At 41.9% G+C, this 22,194-nt stretch overlaps 1 protein-coding gene across 11 annotated transcripts in view; it reads left to right on the top strand.

The window, feature by feature from the left end:
• The window catches only part of MYO9A (myosin IXA), a 175,013-nt gene that overhangs the window by 107,972 nt on the left and 44,847 nt on the right, over positions 1 to 22,194 (top strand). For 8 of the 11 annotated variants that reach the window (XM_082198213.1, XM_082198214.1, XM_082198215.1 and 5 more), the window contains 10 exons: positions 9,285 to 9,397; positions 10,963 to 11,123; positions 11,821 to 12,029; positions 13,429 to 13,545; positions 14,271 to 14,459; positions 15,807 to 15,854; positions 17,138 to 17,249; positions 17,804 to 17,865; positions 20,818 to 21,010; positions 21,946 to 22,074. In XM_082198213.1, the coding sequence (XP_082054339.1) occupies positions 9,285 to 9,397; positions 10,963 to 11,123; positions 11,821 to 12,029; positions 13,429 to 13,545; positions 14,271 to 14,459; positions 15,807 to 15,854; positions 17,138 to 17,249; positions 17,804 to 17,865; positions 20,818 to 21,010; positions 21,946 to 22,074 (1,333 nt within the window). The remainder of the gene's footprint in view (positions 1 to 9,284; positions 9,398 to 10,962; positions 11,124 to 11,820; positions 12,030 to 13,428; positions 13,546 to 14,270; positions 14,460 to 15,806; positions 15,855 to 17,137; positions 17,250 to 17,803; positions 17,866 to 20,817; positions 21,011 to 21,945; positions 22,075 to 22,194) is intronic. The other 3 variants (XR_014213398.1, XM_082198217.1, XM_082198209.1) reach the window with 2 other exon arrangements.

Here is a 22,194-nt window from a genome sequence, read left to right as displayed (position 1 = left end):
TTTTAAAAAATGAAATCAATGGTTCTCTGCATTGAACAGCATAAAGTCTCATTTTATAGCTTTTATAGACACCCTTTTTTGAATAACTTGCTTTTGTAGTTGGGAGATCAATCTCAAGTTTAGGACAAAGAAACATTTTTTTATGTAGCAGGAAACTTTTCCAGTCGCATGCTGTTTTGGATATTTATGCTGACAAGCATGATTACAGGTTCTTTTTAAATCTTTTATTTTATTTATTTCAGCAATATATTCATCTCTAAGTGGTGTACATAGTTTATTGTGATTTATAGTTCTGAAGCTTCTGAATAAATTTCAGTACATAGAGGAGTTGGGAGATTAACATTTTATCCTTCCAAATCTCTCTGTTGGCTGCAGTTGGAGGTGCAAACAGAGGCTGCAGTTCATCTTCTCACAAAGTATGGAGATGGATCGCATTTCACTAGCCTGCTATTTTTCCAAAGAAGTCAGCAAAGCAATAATATCTATAGAGAAGCCATTCTTAGTTACAGATATAGTGAAGCTATATGGTCCTTTTATCTTCTACTGCATTACAGCCACGGTGTTTTCTCCTACTTAAAATGTTCGGTTGCTATAGCAAAACTGGGTAGATGGTACTTGTGCACCACTGGTAGGGAGCATTGTTCAATCCAGGAGCCACATTCCCTCATGGGAATGTGACCTTCTGGGGTCACAATGCCAGTGGTGGGCAGAACCAAAGGCCCAAAGTGAGCAGAGCAAAAGATATGACTCTTACTTTTGCACAATAGGTTGCATTCCAGCCACACACTTCAAGAGGTTTTTATAAACCCATACATACTTCTCCATGATTATCACTTTGGATTTCATAGAATTGTAGAGTTGGAAGGGACCCAAGGGTCATCTAGATCAACCCCCTGATAGGCAGGAATCTCAGCTCAAACATCTATGACAGAGGGCCATCAAACCACTGCTTAAGAACCTCCAAGGCCTCCCAAGGGAGACTGTTCCACTATTGAACAGCTCTTACTGTCAGAAATTTCTTATTAATGTTTAGTTGGAATCCCCTTGTTTTGTAATTTGAAGCCATTGGTTAGAGTCCCACCCACCAGAGCAAGAGAAAGCAAGCTTGCTTCATCTTCCAAGTCACAGCCCTTGAGATATTTGAAGATGGCTATCATATTTCCTCATATATTCTTATCCTTTGCGATTTCCTCTTGTTAGTGTATATGAATAACTGAGAAATGAATACAGTTATTCAGAATTTAAGCAAGAAATAAGCTTGGATATTTTGGCAAGTGTATGTGGAATATAGTAAGTTGGAATCTGCCTTATAGCACTGGCTAATAAGAGGTTCTCCAGAATCTCAAGATAAGGGTCTCTTCTCCCATCACCATCTACCTGATAGTTTTAACTGGAGATGCCAGAGATTAAACCTGTGTGCCAAGCAGTGATTTTATCACCAAATACTGGTTCTTCTCCAAAGGAAAGAACAGTATTACATATAAGTGGTTGAACTTCTTTTAAACAAGTTTAAATTTTTCTTTAAATTTCTGGAGCGTTCTTTTAGAGTCGTTATTAATTTTTTTCCACTTGAGAAGCTGAGAGACTTCAAAGAAGTGTGAATAGCCCAAGGTCACCCAGCAGCTGCATGTGGAGGAGCGGAGACGCGAACCTGGTTCCCCAGATTACGAATCTACTGCTCTTAACCACTACACCACACTGGCTCTCAATAGAGTTCAGGCCTGGTCCAGAGCAACTATACAAGGGAAAAACTCCTTCACAACCACGCAGCCAATCAGAGCTCTAGATTGAAGAATCAAAGCATTCTGAGTGGTCGCTAGGCAGCACAACTGCTCTCTCGCTTGACAGTTTCAGGATCAGTAGGATAATTCCTGGTGTTATACTGTACTTCAGGCAAAAAACGACTTCAATAAGTAGTTCAAGATGCTGGCTTTTCTGAATTGGGTAACTATAGTTCCTTGTTTCAAATGCAGTGGGAAACTGTAGTTGACTGAAGACTTTCTGGCTTTTCACAAGTGATCACACTTGGACTGCTGTGTACAGTTCTGTTTACCACAGTTCAAAGATGATATTTTAGAACTGGAAAAGGTGTAGAAAAACTCAAAAGGTTGCGGGCAATTTCTCTATATGGAAAGGTTATCATATTTGGGGATCTTTACTTTCTTTTTAAAATGTGAGTGAGAAAAGTATGATAGTGGTATGCAATATTCCACTTGAGAATATTGAATTAGCTTTGAAATGTAAAACTTAACTGACTGAAGTCCTTTATACTCATTGATAGTCCATCCGATAAAGCAGCTGTGTGGAATTTTTGACTCTCCAGATGTTGCTCCCATCACCACTGGCCATTGGCCATGCTGGCTGGGGATGACTGTTGTTGTAATTCAGCATCATTAGGAGGGCCAAGAGTTCCCGACACCTGCAATAAAGTATGAGCTTATCTACCAAAGCTAATTCACAATAAGAATGTGTTAATGTTTAAGGGGCCAGAAGGTGCTTGCTGGGTTTTGTTTCAGCTTACAAATGTTTACACTGATGCAGCATCTTCTTTGCTCATGGTAAAGGTGTTGCATCTGGCATAGCTAAGTACCCAAAACCCTTTGGCCCCTGTCTAGCAAGAAGGGGGGAAACAAGCAATTTTCCTGTTCTGCCTTCTAGACATAGAAGCCCCAGTGAACCCCTTTTTGCATGAGGGCAATGTCATGACTCTTGTGACTTGACAGACCAGATCCCTTGGGAAATTATGGTTTCTAGGTTTGGAACAAGCCAGGATCCTAAAACTGTTAGCAGACTGACTAAAATAAACAGATGGAATCAAGAGAGAAAAGAAACTGGTATAGTAAATGCACACTGGGACGCGGGTGGCGCTGTGGGTTAAACCCCAGAGCCTAGGACTTGCCAATCGGAAGGTCGGCGGTTCGAATCCCCGCGATGGGGTGAGCTCCCGTTGCTCGGTCCCTGCTTCTGCCAACCTAGCAGTTCGAAAGCACGTCAAAGTGCAAGTGGATAAATAGGCACTGCTCTGACGGGAAGGTAAACGGTGTTTCCGTGCGCTGCTCTGGTTCTCCAGAAGCGGCTTAGTTATGCTGGCCACATGACCCGGAAGCTGTACACCGGCTCCCTCGGCCAATAAAGTGAGATGAGCGCCGCAACCCCAGAGTCGGCCATGACTGGACCTAATGGTCAGGGGTCCCTTTACCTTTACAGTAAATACACAACTTGCAGGGGGTTATATACCGGAAATCGCACCCAAAGCCAAAATTATGTATAGTCAAAGCATATTGGGTTCAGTGGGGGGTTGAATTGTGCAAATATTTTTCCCCAGACACCCACCTCCTTTCCACTCCCTTTTTTTTAATTTATTTTTTAAAACAACAACAACTATAAGCCGTCTTTTTTGCCAAGCACATAAAGCAGAATGCACACGAGTTAAATGTCCATAAATTACAGGCTTATTCTACTATTTTATTGAGGGTAAATGGAACAAAAGCAGTGTATAATATCTACAGTACGTTATATAACATTTGGAGAAATAGAGTTCAGGCCTGGTCCAGAGCAACTATACAAGGGAAAAACTCCTTCACAACCACGCAGCCAATCAGAGCTCTGGACTGAAGAATCAAAGCATTCTGAGTGGTCACTAGGCAACACAACTGCTCTCTTGCTTGACAGTTTCAGCATCAGTAGGATAATTCCTGGTGTTATCCTGTACTTCAGGCAAAAAACGACTTCAATAAGTAGTTCAAAATGCTGGCTTTTCTGAATTGGGTAACTATAGTTCCTTGTTTCAAATGCAGTGGGAAACTGTAGTTGACTGAAGACTTTCTGGCTTTTCACAAGTGATCACACTTGGACTGCTGTGTACAGTTCTGGTTACCACAGTTCAAAGATGATATTTTAGAACTGGAAAAGGTGTAGAAAAACTCAAAAGGTTGCGGGCAATTTCTCTATATGGAAAGGTTATCATATTTGGGGATCTTTACTTTCTTTTTAAAATGTGAGCGAGAAAAGTATGATAGTGGTATGCAATATTCCACTTGAGAATATTGAATTAGCTTTGAAATGTAAAACTTAACTGACTGAAGTCCTTATAGTCATTCATAGTCCATATGATAAAGCAGCTGTGTGGAATTTTTGACTCTCCAGATGTTGCTCCTATCACCACTGGCCATTGGCCATGCTGGCTGGGGATGACTGTACAGTGGTGCCCCGCAAGACGAGTGCCTCGCAAGATGGAAAACTCGCTAGACGAAAGAGTTTTCCGTTTTGGAGGTGCTTCGCAAAACAAATTTCCTATGGGCTTGCTTTGCAAGACGACAATATCTTGCGAGTTCCTGCTGGGTTTTTTTCCTCCCCCCCCCTTGCTAAGCCGCTAAGCCGCTTATCAGCTGATCCGATCAGCAGATAAACCGCTAATAGCACTAATCCTTCAATGGGCTTGCTTCACAAGACGAAAAAACCGCTAGACGAAGAGAATCACAGAACGGATTCTTTTCGTCTTGCGAGGCACCACTGTAGTTGTAATTCAGCATCATCCGGAGGGCCAAGAGTTCCCGACACCTGCAATAAAGTATGAGCTTGTCTACCAAAGCTAATTCGCAATAAGAATGTGTCAATGTTTAAGGGGCCAGAAGGTGCTTGCTGGGTTTTGTTTCAGCTTACAAATGTTTACACTGATGCAGCATCTTCTTTGCTCATGGTAAAGGTGTTGCATCTGGCATAGCTAAGTACCCAAAACCCTTTGGCCCCTGTCTAGCAAGAAGGGGGGAAACAAGCAATTTTCCTGTTCTGCCTTCTAGACATAGAAGCCCCAGTGAACCCCTTTTTGCATGAGGGCAATGTCATGACTCTTGTGACTTGACAGACCAGATCCCTTGGGAAATTATGGTTTCTAGGTTTGGAACAAGCCAGGATCCTAAAACTGTTAGCAGACTGACTAAAATAAACAGATGGAATCAAGAGAGAAAAGAAACTGGTACAGTAAATGCACACTGGGACGCGGGTGGCGCTGTGGGTTAAACCCCAGAGCCTAGGACTTGCCAATCGGAAGGTCGGCGGTTCGAATCCCCGCGATGGGGTGAGCTCCCGTTGCTCGGTCCCTGCTTCTGCCAACCTAGCAGTTCGAAAGCACGTCAAAGTGCAAGTGGATAAATAGGCACTGCTCTGACGGGAAGGTAAACGGTGTTTCCGTGCGCTGCTCTGGTTCTCCAGAAGCGGCTTAGTTATGCTGGCCACATGACCCGGAAGCTGTACGCTGGCTCCCTCGGCCAATAAAGTGAGATGAGCGCCGCAACCCCAGAGTCGGCCATGACTGGACCTAATGGTCAGGGGTCCCTTTACCTTTACAGTAAATACACAACTTGCAGGGGGTTATATACCGGAAATCGCACCCAAAGCCAAAATTATGTATAGTCAAAGCATATTGGGTTCAGTAGGGGGTTGAATTGTGCAAATCTTTTCCCCCAGACACCCACCTCCTTTCCACTCCCTTATTTATTTATTTATTTTTTAAAACAACAACAACTATAAGCTGTCTTTTTTGCCAAAGACATAAAGCAGAATGCACACGAGTTAAATGCCCATAAATTACAGGCTTATTCTACTATTTTATTGAGGGTAAATGGAACAAAAGCAGTGTATAATATCTACAGTACGTTATATAACATTTGGAGAAATAGAGTTCAGGCCTGGTCCAGAGCAACTATACAAGGGAAAAACTCCTTCACAACCACGCAGCCAATCAGAGCTCTGGATTGAAGAATCAAAGCATTCTGAGTGGTCGCTAAGCAACACAACTGCTCTCTTGCTTGACAGTTTCAGCATCAGTAGGATAATTTCTGGTGCTATCCTGTACTTCAGGCAAAAAACGACTTCAATAAGTAGTTCAAGATGCTGGCTTTTCTGAATTGGGTAACTATAGTTCCTTGTTTCAAATGCAGTGGGAAACTGTAGTTGACTGAAGACTTTCTGGCTTTTCACAAGTGATCACACTTGGACTGCTGTGTACAGTTCTGGTTACCACAGTTCAAAGATGATATTTTTGAACTGGAAAAGGTATAGAAAAACTCAAAAGGTTGTGTGCAATTTCTCTATATGGAAAGGTTATCATATTTGGGGATCTTTACTTTCTTTTTAAAATGTGAGCGAGAAAAGTATGATAGTGGTATGCAATATTCCACTTGAGAATATTGAATTAGCTTTGAAATGTAAAACTTAACTGACTGAAGTCCTTATAGTCATTGATAGTCCATCTGATAAAGCAGCGGTGTGGAATTTTTGACTCTCCAGATGTTGCTCCCATCACCACTGGCCATTGGCCATGCTGGCTGGGGATGACTGTTGTTGTAATTCAGCATCATTAGGAGGGCCAAGAGTTCCCGACACCTGCAATAAAGTATGAGCTTATCTACCAAAGCTAATTCACAATAAGAATGTGTTAATGTTTAAGGGGCCAGAAGGTGCTTGCTGGGTTTTGTTTCAGCTTACAAATGTTTACACTGATGCAGCATCTTCTTTGCTCATGGTAAAGGTGTTGCATCTGGCATAGCTAAGTACCCAAAACCCTTTGGCCCATGTCTAGCAAGAAGGGGGGAAACAAGCAATTTTCCTGTTCTGCCTTCTAGACATAGAAGCCCCAGTGAACCCCTTTTTGCATGAGGGCAATGTCATGACTCTTGTGACTTGACAGACCAGATCCCTTGGGAAATTATGGTTTCTAGGTTTGGAACAAGCCAGGATCCTAAAACTGTTAGCAGACTGACTAAAATAAACAGATGGAATCAAGAGAGAAAAGAAACTGGTATAGTAAATGCACACTGGGACGCGGGTGGCGCTGTGGGTTAAACCCCAGAGCCTAGGACTTGCCAATCGGAAGGTCGGCGGTTCGAATCCCCGCGATGGGGTGAGCTCCCGTTGCTCGGTCCCTGCTTCTGCCAACCTAGCAGTTCGAAAGCACGTCAAAGTGCAAGTGGATAAATAGGCACTGCTCTGACGGGAAGGTAAACGGTGTTTCCGTGCGCTGCTCTGGTTCTCCAGAAGCGGCTTAGTTATGCTGGCCACATGACCCGGAAGCTGTACACCGGCTCCCTCGGCCAATAAAGTGAGATGAGCGCCGCAACCCCAGAGTCGGCCATGACTGGACCTAATGGTCAGGGGTCCCTTTACCTTTACAGTAAATACACAACTTGCAGGGGGTTATATACCGGAAATCGCACCCAAAGCCAAAATTATGTATAGTCAAAGCATATTGGGTTCAGTGGGGGGTTGAATTGTGCAAATATTTTTCCCCAGACACCCACCTCCTTTCCACTCCCTTTTTTTTAATTTATTTTTTAAAACAACAACAACTATAAGCCGTCTTTTTTGCCAAGCACATAAAGCAGAATGCACACGAGTTAAATGTCCATAAATTACAGGCTTATTCTACTATTTTATTGAGGGTAAATGGAACAAAAGCAGTGTATAATATCTACAGTACGTTATATAACATTTGGAGAAATAGAGTTCAGGCCTGGTCCAGAGCAACTATACAAGGGAAAAACTCCTTCACAACCACACAGCCAATCAGAGCTCTGGATTGAAGAATCAAAGCATTCTGAGTGGTCGCTAGGCAACACAACTGCTCTCTTGCTTGACAGTTTCAGCATCAGTGGGATAATTCCTGGTGTTATACTGTACTTCACGCAAAAAAAAACTTCAATAAGTAATTCAAGATGCTGGCTTTTCTGAACTGGGTAACTATAGTTCCTTGTTTCAAATGCAGTGTGAAACTGTAGTTGACTGAAGACTTTCTGGCTTTTCACAAGTGATCACACTTGGACTGCTGTGTACAGTTCTGGTTTCCACAGTTCAAAGATGATATTTTAGAACTGGAAAAGGTGTAGAAAAACTCAAAAGGTTGCGGGCAATTTCTCTATATGGAAAGGTTATCATATTTGGGGATCTTTACTTTCTTTTTAAAATGTGAGTGAGAAAAGTATGATAGTGGTATGCAAAATTATGTGCGGAGGAAGACGATAGTGATGTATTTTCCCCTTGTAATACTAGACCCCAGGGTCATCCAGTGAAGCTGAATGGTGAGAAATCTGGGACTTAAACAAAAAAATACTACTTCGCACAAAAATCTATTGATTTTGCCAGCATATGACGTGGGGACGGCCACCAGCTTAGCTGACTTAAAAAGGGAATCGGACAGATTAATGGAGGCTAAGACTTGTAGTGACTACTCATCGTGAGGGCCACGGGGAACAACAACAGGAGAGGGCTTTTGCTCTCGCATCCTACTTCTGGTCTTCCCCGAGGCATCTCATTGGCCATAATGGCTAACAGGATTTTGGGCCAGATAGATCTTTGGTCCTCTCCAGCAGGTCTTTTCTCAGGCACAAGCACAAGTCTTGTTCCTGTATCATCTTACTAAACCAAGTTAAGTTCAAGGGACAAGGCAGTGCATATAGCAACTCTGGGAGGGCAGGCAGGCTAGCTATGTCGTGTTGCTGATTCATACATGTATCTATTCAAGAGCTATGCACAGCGAACTTCTGCCTGCAGGTCTCACCTGGCCTGAATCCACTTAAGTCCAGAAAAGGGAGAGTGGGGCATTATTTTATTGTTGTTCTATAGCAATGTTACTATTGCTTCAGTGTTACTGTTGAAACTGAAAATTCACAGCCCACTGATTTTGAGTGTAGTGAGGACTCCAGCACCTCTCCCTTCCTTCCCCTTATCTAGCCCTACACTCAATCTCATCAGGGGGAAAAATCATTTCCAATAAGCTGCTTTGTGTTCATTTCTCATATCTGAATTTCCAGTAAACTGCTAGACACCGCCCCCCCCAACCTTGCTGTGCCTGGAAAAGTTGCTATAGCAAACCTCTCTACCATAATCCATAATCACATCTTATAAAGAGGGTGTGAAGCATTTTCGGAAGTATAACTGGAGTCCACAGGCACCACCTGGCAGCTTCCGAAAATACATCAGACAGAAAATAAACATGGAGCTCCTTGCTGTTTTCTCTGCTATTGACTTTCTGAGCCAATAGTGGCAGGCGACTGATTCCTTCCCTCTGTAACAAGGGACCTGTAGATGTTTTCCTTATATAGCTGGTTCTTTGGCAACCAAGCAGAAGTCAAGGCAAACCATTTTTCCTCCAAGTATATTTTTCATAGTGAGTTGTATTCTCTGCAGCAGCTTAAATATCTACACCGTTGTACAATGATTGTGTATCCTTACAATATCCAGCGACCTTGTGGGTTCTGAAGTATTTATTGTGCTTTTAATTGTTGCAGCTGCTACAGCGCTTCTCTTCAAATGAAGGCCAAACAACGCTCCACAAAACAATGTCCCAAGGAGAGATTGGAAAACTGGCAGCTGCGCAGAAGACTGCAGCTGCAGATGGAAGGTATAAAATGTCTAGCCAAAAGAAAGGGGGAGATCCTGAGTTAATTGCGTCTAATTTTCTTTTTCCTTCATATCTGCATTTTATTTCCTGTATGTGTGGACAAATTTCAAAAATTCTCTTCATCAACATATTTTGTTTTCTCGTTTGCATAAAAGATTATACATTTTGGAGGGAGGAATTGGTGCAGATAACATATTTGACTGTATGATTCCATTTGCGGAGTTAGCTCTCAGGAGATGATGAGAAATGCATCTGCGTGGAATAGAGCTGTCATTGGAGTGCTCAGCACAAGAGATCCTGTGGCATGTAGGACGTTACAGGATTTAGTTCAAACAGTTAACCCAGGAGAAATTGTTCATTAAAATCAATCTGCTGTAATTTAAGGTGTATCTGAATGACCAGAAGCGTTTTCTTCAATAATTTTTGTACCACCTTGTTTTCACAACTAATGTGTTTTCTGTATATGTGGAGTTACTTTGTAAAGGAGGCTTTTCACAGGGAGCTGGTCTGTTTGTTTCTAAGGGTTAAGGAAGCAGTTATGAGCAAAGGAAAGTTTGTTCATGGCATGGCAGAGACTTTAGAGTCTCTGGTGATACAGGAGATTAAGTGCAGCAATGATACAGCAACAAAGAAAAATGAACAGTGTAAACTAACACTGCCTTGCAAAGTTTCTTAAAACTCAAAGGAAGCCTCTGAGGAGAAACTGTAAGAGTGACTATTTCAGACATTCCACACCAGTAAAGAAAGAAGGGAAAGATTGCTAGTCATTGACACTCTTACTTGCAATGTCTGAAGCTGCTCTCGGCTAAAGCAAAAGTGAATTGACTGCCAAATCTATTCTTACAGCCTCCAGCAGCTTTGGAAGAATGGGAAGAAGGTGTAGTCCCAACTCTGGTTATAATACTTGATAGTGATTGGCTGGAATTTGATGGGAAAGGCAAGACCATCTTGTGGTCCCACCAAAAGATGCACAAAATATGATGGGTGGGGCAGGAAGCGATCCTCTCTTTCTCTGTAGAGAGATCTGCATCGCACTTTGAGCACCTTAGCTGTACTACAAAGGTTGTTTTTAATTCCAGACTGGCAATTAAAACAACCTGACCTTGTTGGAGGATACATATGACTAAATTCTATATAAATCTCTAGTAGGAGGCAGCATTCTATAATGTGCTATTTAAGCACTGTAGCATTAGTTGACTTGGTTGCTTGACAAATCTTCCTGAGAGCTAATGACTTAACTTAGAGCCAGTTCAGAAGCATGTAATTGGGATGAGAATAATGCAGTTAACCACATTTTAAAAATATATTTCTGAAAGGGTTCTTTATTTGTTTGTTTGTCCCATATTTAAAAGCTGAACTGATGAAGCCTTTGTATGAAGCTGAGTGTGATACAATGTGGAATTGAATTAATTGGATTGAATATTCATACTCTCATTACTTTCCTCCTATTTTCCAAGTGACAATTAGAAAATGTTTAGGAGGGGATATTTACATTGCAACAAGAGCGTACGGGATAAAACTGGCAGCCTGACTTGAAGCAATTTCTCTTTTCATTTGCCTTTTAGCAGGCCTCAAAGAGCCAAGATGAGATTTTGGGGGAAAGGGAGACAAGTGGAGAAGAAAACACACAGGGAGAAGCTTTCTACCCAGTCAGAGCTGTTGGAGTTGCATTCTGATCAAGATGCACCAGGAAGGGAGATTATTTCAGGTCTACAACATGAAGAAGGTAAGAGAAATGGCACTATTGCATTTTTATGCAGATTTCAGGTAGTGAGAGGTTACATATGAGACACAGAGGAAAAAATAAGCAGTGAGGGATTTCATACCAGTTTTGATCTATACTGTTTACAGGGGGGGGGGGGCAAATTCTGATATAAGTGCTTGATACAGGGTGACAATCTCTGGGTTATTTGTGGGGCATAGGAATTCGTTCATTTCCCCCCTCCAAAATATAGTCTGGTCCACCACTTGGTCTGAGGGATCGTGGACTGGGCTGAAAAAGGCTGCTGACCCTTGTTCCATACTGTTTCCAGGGGGAGGGATTCTGACATAGGTGCTTGATACAGGGTGGCTGCAGGACAACCCTTTGCCAAATCATAATGTACCACTCTGTAAGCTCGTTGTCTCTCTTGTCTTGCCAAGTAGTAAGGAGGAACTTTCCCAGTGGTTGCAAGCACACTGTACAAAGTTACCGCTTGGCAGCTGTATCCAGTATTTGCCCATAATTTGCCTTAGATTTCCTAGAATAATCCTGACAGTGCAGTGGGTTGGGAATCCTTTAGGCATGCCGCAACTCCTTGCGCGCACGTCAAGGTTCCAGAGGAATAAAGAACCTTTGAACTGGAGCCTTGATGCTTGCAAGAGATGCCTGAGCTGGAACACCCTGCTGCTTGATGCGACATGCATTACTTTCCCCTTTTTAGAACTGACTCCCCCAAGGAGCCCTGAGTTGTCTGGCATCTATCGAAGGGAATGTAAGGAGAACAAAGAGCCGTCTCCCAAGGTGAAGCGGAAGCGCAGCCTGAAAATCAGCAATGTGACAATGGAACCTGCGCAGTGGCAGAATGACGCCCTTCAGATCATAACCAGCGTCAGTGACTTGAAAAGCATGGATGAGTTCCTCTTGAAAAAGGTAACTGAACTTTAAAAATGGACAGCCCAAGAGTCCTGCATCTCATATCTTTTATCGAGAAAAATTACAAAGGGTAGTTTTGTCACGGCCATTAGCCATTATAGCTATATTATGAAGGCAACTGAATTCCAATTAGGCCACCAAAGCTGGGTGGAATGCACTTATTGCCTGTAGCCCTGTTTTGTGCTTTTCATGGAAGCATCTGTCTGGACTTTGTGGGGAACAAGAAGCTAGTCTAGATTGATCTGATAGCTGGATCAAGCAGAGCTCTTGAGTTATAAATAAATAGAATTGCTTATAAGATGGTCTTTTAATTGTGGGTATCTTACTATTCTATGACAGGTCGCTTCCGCCTCACAGCGGGGGCGTGTTGCGCTCTGGTCTCCCGGACACACTTCCTCCCACCTCAGCGTGGGTGGGGCAACGTCCCGTGTCACGACGAGGTGTCCTGGCCATGTCACAGCACCGAGCACCCAATCAGGAGGCTTGGGGGCGTGGCCGGGACTATTTAAACCCCGGCGCGACGCCATTTTGTTCCCTTTTGAATGCTAATATTGCAGTGAGGAGGCAGGTGCACTGTGCCTCTGTTTCCTCATGGTACAGAAACACACTTGTGCATTGTGGCAGGACCTCTTGTCAGTGGGGCAGCGACCACCAGTGTTGTGGGGCTGGTGGGCAGCTACCTCTCCTCACCCCATAATAGCATCTCCAAGGGCATTTCTTAATCTTCAGAGGTGTGCAGCCATTCACTTTACAGTGGTACCTCAGGTTAAGAACTTAATTCCTTCTGGAGGTCTGTTCTTAACCTGAAACTGTTCTTAACCTGAAGACCACTTTAGCTAATAGGCCTCCTGCTGCTGCTGCTGCGCCGCCGCTGAACGATTTCTGTTCTCATCCTGAAGCAAAGTTCTTAACCCGAGGTAATATTTCTGGGTTAGCGGAGTCTGTAACCTGAAGCATATGTAACCCGAGGTACCACTGTATATGCAAGAAAGTTAAGAAATGCTCTCAAAGTCCCCCTTTGGCATGGGGCTAAGTCTGCTCCCTGCCCCTAGTGAGAACAAGTTAAGCTCCATTTCAGCTGTGTCCCAAATTGTAATTACCATATTTACTCGAAAGTAATGCACACTTTTTTGGCCAAATTACGTCGCAAAAATTAGGGTGCACATTAGATTTGATGGCGCATTTACATTCACCAGCAAATAATTTTTTTGTTTAAAGGTTTTGAAAATTCAGGTGCGCATTAGATTTGATAGCACATTCAATTCATGTAAATACGGTAGCTCACACCAGAGCATGATGGAATTAACCTTATCATTCCCTCCGCCTCTCAGGTTCTTTTACTCATTAGCTATTGAAATTTAATGATATGGTTTAACTTTATTCTGTTGATTCACAGATGAATGATCTTGATAGTGAGGACTGCCAAAAGGATACTCTGGTGGATGTTGTCTTTAAAAAAGCCTTGAAAGAATTCCGACAAAATATCCTCAGTTTCTACTCATCGGCTTTGGCAGTAAGTTACAGGGTTCCTATGTTATGAAGTGAAGAACTTTAGCTTGTAGGCTCTTGGTTGCTACCAGATTTCAAAACTTTGCAGAATCCTTGAAATATCTCATTATTATTGCATACCAGGGTGACACATTAGCTCTCTTAAAAGTGGGAAGTGAATTAACATCTGACATTTTCTCTAGGTTGACTACAGCTCATGGTTTGTCTAGAGCAGGGGTAGTCAACCTTTTTATACCTACTGCCCACTAATGCATCTTACTTGATGGTAAAATTTCTTTGCTGCCCACCAGTGCTCAATGGAAGGAGGATTCAGCTTGTGCAATAGAACCCCCTACTTGCCTACTGCCTACCTAGAATCCTGAAACGCCCACTAGTGGGCGGTAGGGACCAGGTTGACAACCCCTGGTCTAGAGCAAGAAAACCCATGAATCCAGTTTGGGACATAACATTAGCCAAATCATGGCTTAGTTCACAGCAGTGTGGCAGCAGCAGGACTAGAGGGAGGAGCAAAGTGGCTGCAATGTTCTGTTCATCTATGTGATAATATTAAGAACAAACAATGCTAATTAAGTTTATTACTTATAATTTGTGTTTGCACTGTTGCTCTACTGTTGTTGAGCTTTGATTTAAACTGATACAGTACTTGCTTTGTATTGCAGTATAAAAATAAATAAATTTGAAAAGTTGCAGATTGAACAAAACCCACTTTCACTACTTTGTTCCTTATAGATGGGTGATGGAAACTGCATCCGGTACAAAGACCTACATGCCCTCTTTGAACAAATTCTGGAAAAAACAATGAGGCTTGAACAAAGAGACTGGCGTGAATCTCCTGTCCGGGTGTGGGTCAATACCTTCAAGGTGTTTTTGGACGAATACATGACAGAGTATATGCCTTCAAATTGTACTGCCTTAAAGGTAAACTGGTCCGACACATCCTACCAAATTATTAATCTTATATCCCACTGGAATAAGGATCACATTCTTTTTCTGTACTTTAAGAACCTCCCTCTTGTGACCTTACTGCCTCTTAAAGCTTTGTTTTGTAGAAAGGGCATTTGTTGCTGAGGTCCTGGCACTAACCACTTTCCTTGCAGTTTGTAATATCTCTCATAGTCTCCCTAATTAGTTTGTTAAATAACAAATGCAATTTGAAATGCTTAGCTTGCAGTAATCAACACAAAATTAAGACCATGAAGCGTCAGTGTGAGGTGAGAAGGTGAAGTGGCAGCTCTGGGAGGAGAGAAGGTGTTGTGTGCATACCTGGGGAGCAGCAGCTGCCAATCCAGAGCTCCCTCAACCTCAGTGCTATCTCATCCCACCCCAATGAGCAGTGATGCTACCCCCAGAAGACTGCAGCTTTACCCACACAAACCAAACTCCACTGTTGCAGAGCATAATGCTTTACTGGAGATGGACATCTCTTTTACATGGCAAAACCTTTGTGCTTGTGGACTGCTCATCTCTAGAAAAGCACATGGATGAAGATAATTTTTGCAAGCTATTGACTGTATCCTTCACTAGTCCTACACAGAATAGGCCCATTGAAATTAATGAACACAACTAACTTAGGTCCATTAATTTCAGTGGGTCTACTTTGAATAGGGCTTAGTTACAGGGCCATGAGGCAAGGTGAGGCAACCGTCTCAGGTGGCAGGATCCACAGGGGCAACAGATCCCAATGTAGATCTTCCCTCACCCCTTCTTCCCTGGCAGGGAGGGGGACATCATTTGGGGGTCTGCCTCAGGTGCCAAAATGTATTGGGGCCAGCCCTGCTTAGTTGAATACAATCTCATAATTGTGTGCTCACATCTTTTAAATGGCTGCCATTCTAGAATAGAACCAAGTCTCTTGGACAGAGCTGGAAGCATGGAAAAACATGCAGAGGGCAGCTGTTTAGTACTAAAGTAGTCAGGGCAGGATTGTTCTTTAATTTATTAGTCCCTTTGTTGGGTATCTTTTTAAAGGCACTGCTATCACCATGGCAGCAGGATTCTAGACCCATCCAGTCACGCCAGAGCTAATTGAGCAGTGTCTTAGGAATGCTAGAGTGCTGAAGGTTGGAAGTGAAATGACAGAGGGATGTACTGGGCAGGGGAGAAGCGTTATGGGAGATACCAAATGTCCACCTGACATTAATTGGGCCCTTGAAAAGTGCTTGTGAAGGATTGAAAGATACATGAGGAGGCAGAATGAACCGGAGGGGTGACTGGGGGAACAGATTCTGAACCTGTTAATTTCTGATTTAGCTCCTTCTGTTTCAGGTAACCAAAACAGAAAGAAAAAAGAGAAGGAAGAAGGAAGCAGATGTTGTAAGTTGAAAACTTCCTTCTTTTATTGTTTAGTTTAAATGCATTATTCTGCACCAAGTATTTAGGAAGGTCTGTTCCAGGAGTAGCGAACCTGTGACTCTCCAGATGTTGCTAGACTACAACTTACATCACCCTTGACCATTGGCATTGCTGAGTGGGGCTGGTGGGGGCTATATGTGCAAAGGGCACCAGGTTCCTCACCCCTGGTCTATTCCTCCATAATGAACTCAAACACTACAACTACTGGTCCACAAGTTCATTAGATGTTGCTTGTGTGCCTCTTGAATCCTATTGGCTTACATTCTTGTATGCCAAGTTACATTCTTGTAGTCATAAAGGAATAAAGTACTTTTATATATTTCAGAAATTAAGCAATCAGCTCTGTAACATTTGTGCCACCTAGTGAAGCAACCCAGAGTTATAGATCAGGAACAGATCTTCAGAAAGCATGTTTTTTGGTTAATTTTATAGTGGCTATAAGACAGCTTTCATCAACTTGATGCCCTCCAGTGCCAAGTGTTGGGAGTTGTAGTCCTTAACATCTGGAGGGCAAAGGCTTCTGTGGGATAATGTACTAACTGTTTGTATGGACGTACATTGGTAATCTTAACTGAAATATGTAGAACATTGGGGCTTGCCTTTATGGACAATGGGATTCATAGTTCAATTTACTTCAGTCTGCTTTTGGTGCTTATCCGAGTGACACTCTTCGCATTAACTTGGCTGTGGTTGAATTTATAGATCTGCTTGCCCTAACAGCTATTTTTAGAATGAACTACAGACTGCAATTAGTTCACTTTATAATTTGAATCATTAGACTACTGTCCCGCTGTTGAACAACCCAGATCTTGCTCAGCATCATTACTAATGACAAGAAAATTGGGGCTCCCCAGTTGCACAGTCCCTCGTGAACTAAGATATGACAGTGGGAGAATATCAAAATCTCATAAGTCTTAATTATGAGCGTCAGGGACTAGAATTCTCTGCCAGTACTCTGCTTTCTAATAACTTTCTAATGGTTGTAACTTTCTGGGACAGCCACAGCGTTGGGTGGATTATGAGTCTGATCAAGTAGGACATTTTTATATGTTAAATTATTTGGCATATCACATGCATTCTGGGATATCAGGGCCAAGAATGCGCTTTTAGCATTCCACCCGAACAGTGAAATAGCAGCTGTCTGAAATGCTTCGGTATAGCTTAGTTTAGCTTTTTAGCAGAAGGGTAAACACTCAAAACTGTTTTCAGCTGTCACTGAATGTCAAACTGAATTTTTCTTGTAGGTAGAAGAACATAATGGTCACATTTTTAAGGCCACTCAGTACAGCATTCCCACTTACTGTGAATTCTGTTCCTCCCTGATATGGATCATGGACAAGGCCTCTGTTTGTAAATGTAAGCATGAAACATTTACTCTTACTGATCTACTATGCACTCTTCCCATCTGCACTCTTTTCTTGCTTTTTTTTAAATGCCCCCCCCTTAATAGACATTTGTCTTGGATCCAAAAAGCATATGGAATATAATAGTGACTATTTGCATGTGAAAGTTTTCACTGTTTTCCCTCTTTGAAATCAGTCAGAAAAAGCAGCAGCAAGTTGTAGTGTACAAACAAGCCATATTTATACCATCCTATTTCCCGATATTAGAATTATGCGCCCAATTCCTAAAATCCACCCTGCCACTGTCCTCTGCTTATCCCTTCCATGACACAAAGTAGTTCAGGATGGGCACAGGATGGGCACAGTCAGTTGCCAACAGTGAACAGCATGTTCTGAAGGCCCTCCAGGTTTTAAATCCTGCATTTGCCCCAAAGTTCTAATGCTGGAGGGAATCAGCAGGTGTGGTGGGGTGCTCAACCCATTCCCCCTTTTTAAATGCGTTCCTGTCAGCAGCAGCCACAGTACAGCAGCATTCGAGTGTATTAATTGTTGTGTTCCTGATTTCAGTATGCAAGCATGCTTGCCACAGAAAGTGCTGCCTGAGGACCACAACCAAGTGCCCAAAAAAGGTAAGGTTTCTTTCATCTTCAGTTTGCAGTGGTTTTTCAGTATTCCCTGATATAACTTGCATTATCGGATAGTGAAGGACCTCAATTTGAAATATGGAAAATCCAGATTGCTATGGCAAAGTGAGTCTTCTGCTAGGCTCTCGTCTTCAACTCTGCAGCATAGGTTCTTTGTCAGCCCCGCTTACCACATGGAGAAAGCTGTTCATATCTTCCTCACAGTATATGGATAATGTAGGACCTGTGTTGCAACTGCCATAGCAATATTGATTTTCTAAGGCCTTTACTATAACTTAAGTGCCTTAGTATTGACCATTTGGTTCCACGGCACCCACTAATTTTATACTCCTAGTTTCCAGATAAATGAGTAATGACTATGAAAATAAGGAAAATTAATTTAGTTGCTGGCCTGCCTCTAAACTGTTCCTTTTCATTTTTCTGTGTTTAGTTCATTCAGTCAGTGGCTGATGTGACTTTGGGTAATGTATTAGGACGTAGCATGGGCAAAACTGTGATATTTGAGATATCTCAGGGTATATGTTTTTGTGAACCAGGGTGGCTAACTCTTTCTGTATGTAACTAGCAGTCTTTTTCTTTTCACTGTGAAGCCTGGAAATACATTTGGATGTATTTCTTTGAAGCAGTTTCGGTTTACGTTGCCCCTGGTCTGCCCAACCCCCCATCCCCCGGATTGTGCATGTGCTGTGTTGTGAATAAACCAGATTTGCACAATTTCTGATAAACTGTAGATGATAGGTCATACACAGTTAGGGTACCAATTACTGGAAAATAAATAAGATGGTTGTACTGTTTATTAGAAATAAAATACTAATCTAGCTGTTTTGCTGGGCCTGCTGTCAAAAATTTAGCAAACAAGAAATGAGGGTATTCCATCCAAGTAAAATCTAGATAATGTGAGGTTTTCCCATACTAGAGGCTAAGTTGTTTGCTGCTTGGATCTTGTGTATTAAATGTTTGAATCCAGAAAAAGCAAGCTTAGGAAGAATAATAGTACAGTAATGCTGGAACAGTTGGCTTGAGATGATTTTGTTATACTGTTGTGGTATCACTGAGATTTTATCTACTTTGAGTCAGGGTTTTCCATTTTAAGAATGTTTCAAGTTTTTCAATGGTTACAGAAAATGTAACATGAAATGTGAATGAAAAAGTTTATTGAAGAATTCAGCCAAATCTCATGACTTCTGTGGCCTTGGGGCCCACCTTGTTATTTGGAAACATTTTGATTAATACTTCCTGGCAATTTCAGTCTAAAGCAGTATTCTTATATCAGGATGGTGCTTCAATTCAGGAATGTATTGTTAGTGGATCTCAGACATTCTCTTATCTCCTGGTCACTTCATTTTAGGAGGACTGCCTATTTTCCTCCCTTTCAGTGGCAGCCCTGTAGTTTTTTAGTCATAGTTTGCAGTGACTGATCATTCTTATGCCATAATAAAGAGTGCTTACAGGGCTGTCACAGCAACAGTTAGATTATGCTGTAATCCTAAGGAGAAGAGTCTGTAATACCTCAACCCGCTGTTTGACCCATTTTCTTCAGGCGCATTCCTGCATGGAGAGCCTTATCCAGTGAAAATCGCTCCCTTTTTTTCATGTGTTAATTGTCATGTTGAATGAGAAAAAAAGATAGCCAAATGCTGGAAGATCCTGGTGTTCTGTCCCCTTTCTCATTCATTCCTTGGGTTGGGAACTCTTTGCACTTATGATCCAAGCTTGCTTTATAACCCTGCACTTTCCCCCTCAGTCAGTAGCTCTTGTCTAGGTGGAAGTGTGGTCTTAACTGTTGGCTGTGGAGTCTTTAAATGGTACAATATGAAAAAAAGCATGTCCAGGTCTTCCAGTAGCCTCTTTGGCTGTGTCACAGCCTAGTCATGTTAATTTCTCAGGCTACTGATGGCTTATTTATCTCTGCACTGAGAATTCCTACTGTTATGCATTCACCTGCAGAGCTGAGGCTTGTGAAATGGGAGTCCTGCACTTCAGCAAACCAAGCAGTAAAGCCTAGAGAGAAGGGCAGAGTCAGGAGCAGCCTTGGATGGGGACTGCTTTTCAGAGCTATTTTTTTGACTGCGGCTCCACTTTTAGCTCTGAGTTTCTCTTTGCTGTTAACTGGGACTGTGGTGCTGCTGCTAACACAGTGGTGTGAACCCAGGAGTATAACAAGAACAACATGTATCTAGGAAAAGGCCTTTCCTCGGTCTCTTATTCTTATTCTGTACTATGCAGATTTATAGACTTCTTCACAATATAAAGCCAATGAAGTAGTGCACAAGATAAAAACAGACTAAAACTAGGTGCCAGGCAAAAAGCTATCCTTTATAACCAGCTCTTTGGCCTTTGACTATCTGTGGGCTTTGAGAAGTGGATGGGATGTCTTTAATGTAACGGTTTTCTCCTGAGACGCAGAGTGTTTCCCTATGGGGGTACCAAAGAAATAATGTAGTTTGTCAAAGGAGCTGTGGACTCAAAAAGGTTGAAAACCTCTGCTTTAATGTGTTCCCTCCCAGTTTTAATGTCTCTTTCTAGGGTTGGTTGGTTGTATGTCGCTTTGAATTGCCTTGGCAAGAAAAAATGACAAACAAATAAATACATAAATAATAATAAAACTGACAAAAACAATTTCTAAAAATAATATCAAAATCTTAAAATATCAATTCAACAAACTCTAAAAACAATAAAAACCATCTATATACAAACTGTAAAAGCAACAAAAGAATTTCATCAGATAAAGGTTTTAAAACTCCACAACTGTCTTTCAATACCGTCTCTCATAGGTTTGAAAATTTTGCAATTGCTGTTTCTAAAGCTATGTGCTTCTCTCATGCTTGAACCTGTTACCAGGATCCATCCTAATGCATCCTAGGTTCACTGAACTATGGACAGTATTGATTTCTTGCCTCTTAAAAGACACTGATAACCTCATCTCTGTTCCTCTAGTACGATCCTGAGCTTTCCTCGCGGCAATTTGGGGTTGAACTCTCCCGTCTGACCACTGAAGAGCGAACAGTGCCATTAGTGTTTGAGAAGCTCACCAGCTATATAGAAATGCACGCACTGTACACAGAGGGCATTTACCGGAAATCCGGATCAACCAATAAGATCAAAGAGTTGCGGCAGGGACTGGACACAGGTGAGGAAGCCTTCTAGAGAAGAGGAATCTTCTTCCTCCTGATGACACGCAACACAGATCCACACTGTTTTAGAGCTATAGGCGCAATTTGCACATCACTCCTAATTATGGTTAAGGAAGCTTGATTAGACTTTGGCATAATAGCTGAATTGACAAATAATTTTTAACTATCTGCCAGCAGACCAGAGCTGGAACGTGCTTTGAAGTGAACCATAGTTTGTGCCAGCTTTTGTTCGCTCTTTGAATGGATATTTTTTAATATAATTTTTATATAATTTTATATAATTATTTTTAATAATTAAGATTCCCTCCCCCTCTTTCTTTTTTCTTTTCCTTTCTCCTCCTGTGATGAGGCTACATTTTAATATTTTAATGTTGTATTTTAATTCTGTTTTTAAGTTGTATTCATTCAACTTATTTTTATTATTGCTTGTTAGCCGCCCTGAGCCCGGCCTTGGCTGGGGAGGGCGGGCTATAAATAAAAATTATTATTATTATTATTATTAACTATAGCTATGGTCATTGTGTCGTCACCAAGGGCTTGTGGATTATAGAATTGGGTGTGCTGAACATAAGGAAGATGAAAACAGATAAGCAGGTCTTGACAATGCGTTTCTGCATGTTTGCAAGCTTGGAAGCTCAAACATTGGTTTGGACTCTAAAATCATAGTTGGCTGTGATATTTGAAGTTGACTTTTTGTATTGTATATAAGGGTAACAAAGAGCTCAGTAGTTTCTGACCCATCCCCACAAGCAAATCCTTGAAAGCATCCTCTGTGCTGTGTCCATATGATTTTGTAACCTGTTCTTAGGAAGAGGGTTTTTGTCTGCCTCAACTGTTACATAGAGCTGTTGGCTTGATCACTAAGAGACAAAAATATAATTTCCTTAACAGTTTTCTTCCAATCTGCTTGCCTCCCTTCTCTTTTAACTAGATATTGAGAGTGTGAATCTTGATGACTACAACATCCATGTCATTGCCAGTGTGTTCAAACAGTGGCTGCGGGATTTACCTAACCCTCTCATGACATTTGAATTTTATGAAGAATTTCTGCGAGCTATGGGTAAGAAAATGTGTACTTGCAAATGACGACTGCTAAAAACCTGCACAAAAAAAGGAATGAAGTTCTACTTAGAGGAGTTCAACTTTTTTTTAAGATACTGAACTAAAAAGTTTCATTTCC

The sequence above is a fragment of the Podarcis vaucheri genome (genome assembly GCF_965113315.1).
Source record: "Podarcis vaucheri genome assembly, chromosome: 14".
NCBI lineage: Eukaryota > Metazoa > Chordata > Lepidosauria > Squamata > Lacertidae > Podarcis > Podarcis vaucheri.
This window is presented reverse-complemented; position numbering and strand designations above follow the sequence as displayed.